Source organism: Trachymyrmex septentrionalis, unplaced genomic scaffold (assembly GCF_001594115.1).
Source record: "Trachymyrmex septentrionalis isolate Tsep2-gDNA-1 unplaced genomic scaffold, Tsep1.0 scaffold37, whole genome shotgun sequence".
NCBI classification, from domain to species: Eukaryota; Metazoa; Arthropoda; class Insecta; order Hymenoptera; family Formicidae; genus Trachymyrmex; species Trachymyrmex septentrionalis.
Genome location: NW_017305536.1, coordinates 3520245 through 3529535, shown reverse-complemented (window position 1 = coordinate 3529535; position 9291 = coordinate 3520245). Strand labels below are relative to the sequence as shown.

Here is a 9291-nt window from a genome sequence, read left to right as displayed (position 1 = left end):
TATATATATATATACACTGTGATTCGTTTTTATAATATATGGTTACCTATAGATTAAAGGTTACCATGCATTATGAAAATGCATGGGCCTATGGAACGACACACTTGAACATGATATACCCAACCCAATTCTATTGCTTATAATTTTTATAAAAGTGAACATATTATGAAGAATTGTTTTCAATCAAAACGCCAAACATTAAGGAACGTAACGATATCAAATAAATGCATGTACCTTTATTGATAAAAGTTATTAAAAAATAAAAAAGACAATGAAGAAGCACTGCAGAAAGAAAACTGGGTATATATATATATACATGCCATACTCAGAAGTAGCACCGAAAAATTAAAAGGTCAAAACGATTTTATTATAAAAACAAGATAATCATATTTACAAAAGACTCACCATATTTGCGCATGTTTAGACTCTGTCGAACACGATGACTTAATTTCATAAAACCCACTGTTCTCAGACTGACAGTCATTTTCATAATTGCTTAGCAATTAATGTAACAAATAAACAGAGTTCGCTAAATTAAAAATTCCAAGAATCTCCGTTTTTTATTTATTAATTGTTTTCTTCTTAGGATTATACAGAATCTGGAAAGAAAAATTTAATAAAGATATATTAATAATAATGAATATAATTAAATGTGTTAACAATAAAACATGAATTATGATAAAATTCATTTCAATGCAAATTTAGTTATTGATATGCAATGATTCTCGCTGCATTAATAATGAAATATCTATTATATGTAAATATATTAAAATGATAATGAGTAGATATTATAATTGCAAAGTAAAATATTATAATAAGTATATATTGTTCCTTATTTTTGATGCTATAAAATATTATATGTCACAATTTGTGTGTATCATAGATTTGATATTAATAAAATTCCATTGAATATCTCTTAAAATTAATTAGAAATTTAATTCAGTTTTGCATCATGTATTTGACACGCTCTTCGATCTAATTAACAGCCAAGAAAACACATGCAGATAATGCTTTTGAAGAATAACAATACGACAAGAATTAAATATTTATAAGTTTTTCTTACGTATCCAGTGATAATAGCAAAGTAATAGATGAGATACTGCTGATAAAGATTGATTGTGACATTCAGATATATATATTATTTATCCGCTCGTAGTAGTCTAGTATTTTGCAGTGTGTGCAAATAGCCTCTGTTCTTTTATTACTATATGCATCCAATTTCGATCGTTCTTATATATATGTTTAAGATATTGGCCTATCTCTGTGATGGAAAACTACCTGTTATCCAAGTATCTAATCGGAATCCAAATGAACAGTAATTTCTCCCCACTTGCGGTCGTCGCTCAATTATATCTCTTTTTAAGTAAATTACCTAAAACGAAGAATAAATAATGGATCTGTGATAGAGATTTGAGAAAAACTAAACTCTAGATATACATTAAGATTCCCGAGACTTCAGTGTATCGAGATTTTTTGGCGTTTTTGGACTTTTTTTTTAATCTGTATATCTCGGAGCTCCTTCTATCGACTTTTATAAATTATAGGCTGTTTTTTGATCGATTCTCCATCAATTGAAAATAAATATTATTTATTGTAATTGAAATATGTCCATTTTTGCTAAAGTTACAATAAAGATACGATCCCCAGTATTCCAATGTATATTTTATATAATGCGAAAAAAGTATATATATATAAGCTTAAATCAGAATACATTTCCCTAACATTATTAATACATCTATAATTTTCTAATATTATTTTCTCTAATAATATTCTACTACTCATATATATCCAGTCAACACCAACTAAAAGAGAGATATATATATATATATATACACATAAATATTATATATATATATATATATATATATATATAATTTCGCACTGAACATAGGTGCTTTCCATTTATATCTATTTCTATCAATGCAGTAGATTAACTTCTCCATTTAACATTAATTAAAATTGAACTATATTAATAGAAACGAGCATTAATAATACAATCATTGGATGTCTTTTACTTAGTGACACAAGTTGATATAAGCATCATTTTATTTTTCTTGGTATTCCGTGGAATAATAAAGATAACGACTTGTGTCATTAAGGTTCAGTTCCACAACTGTTAAGTCTCACTGTTAATTCTTAATTGAGATTCAACTTAATGCCTCATATCTTTCCAATTTTAGAATTGGATAGAGATTAAAAATAAATTGAACCTGGAACTGGGCCTAAATGGATAGTAATCTTTCTTGACATCCACAGAGTAATAAGGAGAGAATTATAATGCATCATATAACATGATTCAATAATATAAATTAAAAATAAGTATATAGAAAGGCTATGAACCAAAAAACAACAAAGTAAATGTGTAAATATAAGAAACAAATATAATTATCATGATCTAAAGTAAATAACAAATAACAAACGTCGTTTCGAACCCGATCGGGTCTTCTTCAATGTTACATATAAACAAAATTACATAAAAAAGATGAAATAATATACTTAAATTAAATCAACTAATAAAATAATAAGCAGCCATCTAAACAATCGTATCCTGTCATCATGAATATGATATTACGTCCGCAACAATATAGCGTAAATGTTGGATGTAAAATAAAAGAAATAAAGAAAGTCCATATTGGTGTAAAAATGCGCAAAATAATCACAAGCATCGTAAAAATCTATAAAAATAGTGAAATCAAGCATTACATCAATACGATATCTGAAGCCAAGAAAACTCAGATCATTAAGTATACTGATACTGAATATAAAGCAATAAAAGTCCGTAGATTACTATACATAAAAATTAAAAATTGTAATTAAAGATATCTTAAAATTACAATATTGCGGTATCCGACAGATAAAAAAGACCACAAAAACTGTATTTGTACAAAATTTCTTCTATCAAGAATTACAAGTTGGCAAAAGAGTATAAAATTAAGAAGCTATATTGCGAAGAAATGTCTTTGTTGTCTGGCTGCGATACACAGAGTGAAGGAATCGCTAAGAAAGTGGGAGATTGGAAATGGATAGGATAGGGAGACAAGAAGAAAAAAAAGGGAGAATTATACTTGCGTAAAACTAATGTCACTAAGGGTGCGTTCGGTGAGACACTATTAGCACTATTTATATAATTCTATCCTTGTTTTACGTCTGATGAACAATGAAGATAGAATGGCGTAAATGGCGTTGATAGTGTCTCTCCAAACGCACCCCAAATGGAAAGCACTCGGCACTTCAATGAGTCCATCAAGGAAAAATGGAGTTAACCAGTAGGTTACAGCAGCAATGAATTTTCTTTGCTTATTTTAAAGTTCTATACTATCGACGTTTTCAACGAATGTGTTGCACCCAAGATGTATAGATGACGTTGCAGATATCACCGAGAAGCCACACAAAAAAGAAATTTATGATAACTCAATTTTTATCTTATCTAGACGCGATGTCTAAATATATTGCAAGAAACCGATTGCGTTTCAAAATCGTACATTTACAATTTGATGAACAGATCCGGTGTTTTAAAACTGCATGTGTAACAAAAGTGCATTAAATGGACATTTAATATTCTAAGAATATGCTTAAAATATTAAATAATATATAAAATAAAATATTAAATAATATTTGCGCCTATAGGATTATATCAAATGCATCGGGAAGCTAATAAAGGTTTACTCGCAAAATCTGATTGAATTCTACATTTTATTTAGAAGTCCTTCGCAATAAAAATCGTACATTCCTCACAGTTCAAGAATCTAATCCACAACCGTGTTTCTTGCACGCGTTAGCACGCGAACGGTTTCCGTTACGCTCATTAAGCAGCTCTTTTCCCATAACTGTTCCTTAGTCTAGATAACTACGAGATAACTAGAATCTTGAAACTTAAGTTGTTGATGAAATATATGAAACCTATTTCTGTTCAAGGCGAACGGAAAAATAAATTGCGAGAAATCGTAAAAATAAAAAATACTTCACTAAATGTATTAGCTCATATCTTTTTTGTTCTCTGTTTTTTTTCCTTTGGTAGTTATTTATACATTGTCAATAAAAAATCTTGTAAAGTATATACAAATACATCCCGTGAAACGAATGAAACTCGCGTAAAATAGATTGTAGAGCTAGAGGTTCTTCCCTGAAAAGCAAATTGTGTTTCGATTCGGCTTCTTGTCTTTTTTTCCGATGTGTACTTCCGATAAATATCAGAAATAAAATTCTCAAAGCGCATCGCAGCACTTTGTATTCACGCGAATAATCTATGCGAGAAAAACTCAAGCGAACTAATCATAATAATATCAAAATGACGCTTCTAAAGTGAAGCTGCGTTCAGAGAGTATTATGCTGATGTGTTATTGCATTATTATAATATTTTTTTACGTTTAATAAACACTGAAGATATAAGAATACTGAGAATGACATAATAACGCTGAAAATAGCAGATGTTCTCCGAACGCAACATAAAACAAATTATTTTTTAATGAGTCACATTTCATTTTAATATAATTTTTATATTATCTTGACTTGTTTTGCTTCTTAGTCAATTATTGATTCAATTAACCAATATCTTATTTAATTATTTATCATCATTTTGATGTCAACTAATTGTTTATTGATCGATTGGGGTAAGGTTCCAATAAATAAAATGTTAACGATATGGTTATAGCACACTGCCAATAGAATCATAAATATAATAATAATAACTTTATTGAAACAAAAGATTATGAGATGTACATAAAAATAAATTGATACAGAACAGCACAGAATAGTAGTAAAGATTCAATTATAGGATCTGTTCTCGACACACTTTCTTTGTTTGTCTAATTTGTGATCGCAAATGTGACGCAATTCAGCATGCAATATCGTGTCTCAATGACGATTTCGATTAATGAAATCTTTCATTAATCTTGAGATTATGACGGCAAAAAACTTGTCTTGAAACGATAAACGGGTTATGATTCCATAGGCGTAACCAAAATTTTAAAGAAGAATGAAAATAATTAAAACTACTTGAACGTATTACTATGCTTAATGAGTATTTACAAGAAATTAGTTTTGGGAAAGAGAAAAAAATTGGAACTGAAAGTTATAAATCCGTTTCTACCTAAGATTTAGATTAATTTTAATATTTTATCTTTTTTATTTTAATATTTTATCTTTTTTATTTTATTTTTTCTATTTATCTACTCTAATGTAGATTAATTTTAATATTTTATCTTTTTCTAGTTCTAGGAATTAGAAAAGGATGAGGAGTAAATTAAACAATATAGATTAAAAAGTTAATCTATATTAATAGAAATGGAAAGATTTTCTGAGAATGGCTAGTGTTATAAATTTAAAAAGAATATATATGTGTTTAACTGGGCTCTCTTTCTTTAAAATAACAAACAACATTTAATGAGAGTCAGTACAGGAGAGAATGCGCAAATTGTTAAAGTATCAAAAAAATCTTTATTTTATCTAATGTGCAGATGTCTTCTTTCTTTCAAATTCTTGATAAACTGAACGTTTCAATTCTCTTTGGTGACCTCATCAGCAATTTAATATAGGTTTAATCTATATTGATTAGCACTCAGTCAGGTAAAATCATTCACAGACATTTGTCAAAACTGTAGTGAATTATTAACTGACGCTAATTATAATAAAGCTTCGGAATTATTTTCATATACGCAAATTAGTGCTTTAAATACGCAAATGATTTATATTCTATAAAAAAAATATTATAAAAAAAAAACAATTATTAACTCTGACTGATATAAATTTCATTTTTTTTCAGTTCAAAGAATCAATTTACAATTTTAAGAGAAAAATTAAGTAAATTAATAAATTAAATATGTGTGATTTTGTCATTTTTACTTGCTAGTAATTAATTAAAAATAATAATATAAAACAAAACAAGTCAAATAATACATACCATTCGACTATTCACCTCCTTTCCCGGATTTAAAAGTTTCTAATTTGGTCCCCTCATTCCGCTAAAAGAAATTCTGGCTACGTTCATACATAATTCCAAACATCAGGCTTTTTCCGTTTGATTCAATTTTGTGAACAATTTATCTTTTTTCTTCACATTGATAAAAAAAAAGAAAGAAAACAGATGAATCCAATAAATACAACTAAAAAAGATTTAGGTCGATATTCATAGTTTTTATTTGAAGACAATTTTAAGTAATGTTTTATAATGAGCTTAATAGGCTTTTACAAGACAATAAGTCATTATATATAAGCTTTAATTAAATCTTAAGCCGAAAAAATTGATCAATCATAGTCGATTATTTTTCTCATATTCGACTGTGATTGATCAATTTCTTACGACTTAAGACTTAAGCTTAGAGAATGACTTGTAGAATGTCTATTAAAACAAAAACAAAGATAATCTAGGCTACTAGGAGTCAGTGCGGAAAGAGGTGCACAAAAATTTTTTAATAAGTAAAATTGTTACTCCATTTAATGAACAGATGTCTTCTTTATTTAAAATTGAGACCTCTTCTAATTTTGAGAAATCTCTTGAATGTTTCGACTCTCTTTGGAATCTTCTTCAACAATATTCTTATTCTATTACTATATTATTAATTTCGCGATCAATCAAGATAGACTCACTCACATACGACTTTATAATTGATTTATGATAACTTCAAACTATACTTAACATACGGTCTTGTAATAAGAATCGATTATGAATACTTATCGGTTGTCTGGTCGCCATGGTATTTTCCACAGACTGAAGGGTTTCTATTATCTTACGTGTTCTATTGGCGTACATTCAGGCCGTTCAGGGAATAACCGAGAATAAACGCTTGTTTTCTTATTATACATATACAATATATATATAATCATATATATATACGAAAATAAAAGCAAATATAGCAGGCAATCCGGCTTGCACTAGATACTTATTTACGATAATTTATCGCTTAAATAAATACACTCCGCAAAACACTTGTCGCAATTGTCGGTCATATCTACGTCATTCGTCAATTATGTCAAAACGTGCTTCGTCAGTCACTAAAGTCCACTCTATAAATGACTTAACGTAATTCTCAGAATGCATAATCGAATGCATTACAGTTTTTTCGTGTGTCGTATTAACAAACAAAATGTAAAAGAAGTATTTACACCTCGTCGTATCAACTTTTGCCTATCAGAAGTTTTGATTGCGCTTCTATTCTAGTCACTGTCTCTTTCACATTCTATTTCCAGTTTTTTTATTTTCATCAGGCTTAGTAATTGCACATACTACATGGTTCACAAACAGGCAGCTGTTTACGCATAATTTATAATAAAAAAATATAATAGTCAAACACTTAACACTCGTGACACTATCGTATCTCCTAATTGGCCAATTTTAAACGTGTATACTTCAAAACTGTATGTACCTGCAAAGTGGACTTTACATTTCAAAAAGTAATAAGTAAGCTGAAATAAATGTATCAGTTGGAGGACATGATGTAATTATCGAACGACTCTAAATAAATTTGTTATAAAATGTTTACAAACAACGAATTTACTTAGAATCATACGTATCATTAAAAGCTTATATTTAATATTTTTGTTATTTCGTCTAATAATTGAGTCATGTCTCTACTATCCAATAACTAGTATATTTGTCTTACTATTTAGAACAAAAACTGTTTTTAATTGTATTTAGAACAAAAACTATTTTTAATTGATTTTTTTAAAGAACATTCTTGCTGTGATTTTTTGTTTCGTGAATTTTAAAACATCCAGTTGATGCTTAAAATTATACGTAAGTTTATACATTATACATACGTCATGCTTCGAAAAATAGGAAACAACATGGCGTTATTAAATGCGTTTGTTTTTCTATTTGTGAAAGTAGCCTTTCGCTCGAAAAAAATGTTCCACATCCCCTTTCGATTATTCTTAATCATTTTCGTGTATCGATAAAGAGCTGGAGCAATAGTTAAAGAACCATTTCTGTGAAACGCAAATAAATAGAGGAAACAATTAATATACATATAAAGTATACTCGTCAAGCATTTAAAAGTTTCTTTACGCAATGATTTAAAAAAAAAAACAGTTTTTATGTACAATCATGCACATGATAAAATCCTGCAGCATATATTACCTTACTAGAGTTCTCGTATTTATTATATATACATATACATTAATTATTTATATACATCTTATCTAAGATCTTATCTAAGATAATTAGCTATATGTATATTATCAAGCAGACATTTACATAACGCGAGTCTTCATGCAAATTTTCATGATAACGTATGAAATCAATTTATGATGTAGTAAATTAGTAATTAGTAAACAAAAGAACAAATAACTAAATTAACAGGAGAATCCGTCACAATTTTCTGTACGTAGTCCATCAAATCTTTAAATTATCAAATTGTTAAACTGAATGATTGTTAAATCGTTCCGACCCGACTTGAGTGTCTATATAACTTCAGACTTGAAGACTTTTATTAGTTGCACTGCACTTAGTGACCTAGTTAGCTATATTGCACTTACGCCTACTTCCACTAATACAGATGAACTTAAATCTCGGTTCAATTTAATCTTCATTTTTTCTATTTTAATATGTATCTTTCTACCGATGCAAATTAACTTAACTTTTGATTAATTTGATTTACTTTTTCTAGTTTTAAAAATTAGAAAACAAGTACTTGGACAACAGTAAATTAAACCGAAATTAAATTTAATCTACATTAATAGAAGCGGGCATTAGGTTCGGTTCCATCAATGTGAGATTAACTTTAATTTCGATTTATTCTTTATCTTTTTCTAATTTTAAGAATTTCGCTGTGAATTCTTTATCTTTTCCTAGTTCTTAGAATTATATCCGTTTGACGTTTTCCCAATGTCGATAACTTTATCTTTATTGAATTTACTCTTTATCTTATTTTAATTATAAAAATTATGCCGTTTCTACCAAGATAGATTAACTTCTCGATTCAATTTATTACTTTATCGGTTTCTAATTTCAAAAATTAAAAAAAAGATGACGAGTAAATTGAACCAAGATTGAAGTTAATCTATATTAGTGAAAATGAGGATTAGACAGGCTACTTCGACGTTCACAGCGCTTTAAACATTATTTCATCCTTCGTGAAATATTAAAGGTAAATGAGACGCTTACAGGTTTGTTGTGAGCGCCAAAACGAACGCAGCCTTGGACAAACCCGAAAGTAAGAAATCAGTGAGAAAAAGAGAAAGTGATCGAAACGAAAAGGAGTGAGGAGAGAAAAACATAGCTGGGAAGAGAACGATGGGAACTGGGGATACTCGACGACACTCGACGATACTCGTGCGTAAACGCACACATGCGAA

General features: G+C 28.6%; 1 protein-coding gene across 1 annotated transcript in view; it reads right to left on the bottom strand.

The window, feature by feature from the left end:
- The window catches only part of LOC108750798 (pyrroline-5-carboxylate reductase 1, mitochondrial-like), a 7845-nt gene extending 4578 nt beyond the window's left edge, over positions 1–3267 (bottom strand). Inside the window, exons 1-3 of the mRNA XM_018490549.1 lie at positions 3066–3267; positions 1279–1372; positions 406–599 (exon numbers count right to left, since the gene is read on the bottom strand). Coding sequence (XP_018346051.1) covers positions 406–490 — 85 coding nt within the window. The 5' untranslated portion in view covers positions 491–599; positions 1279–1372; positions 3066–3267. The remainder of the gene's footprint in view (positions 1–405; positions 600–1278; positions 1373–3065) is intronic.
- Positions 3268–9291: the final 6024 nt, after the last annotated feature.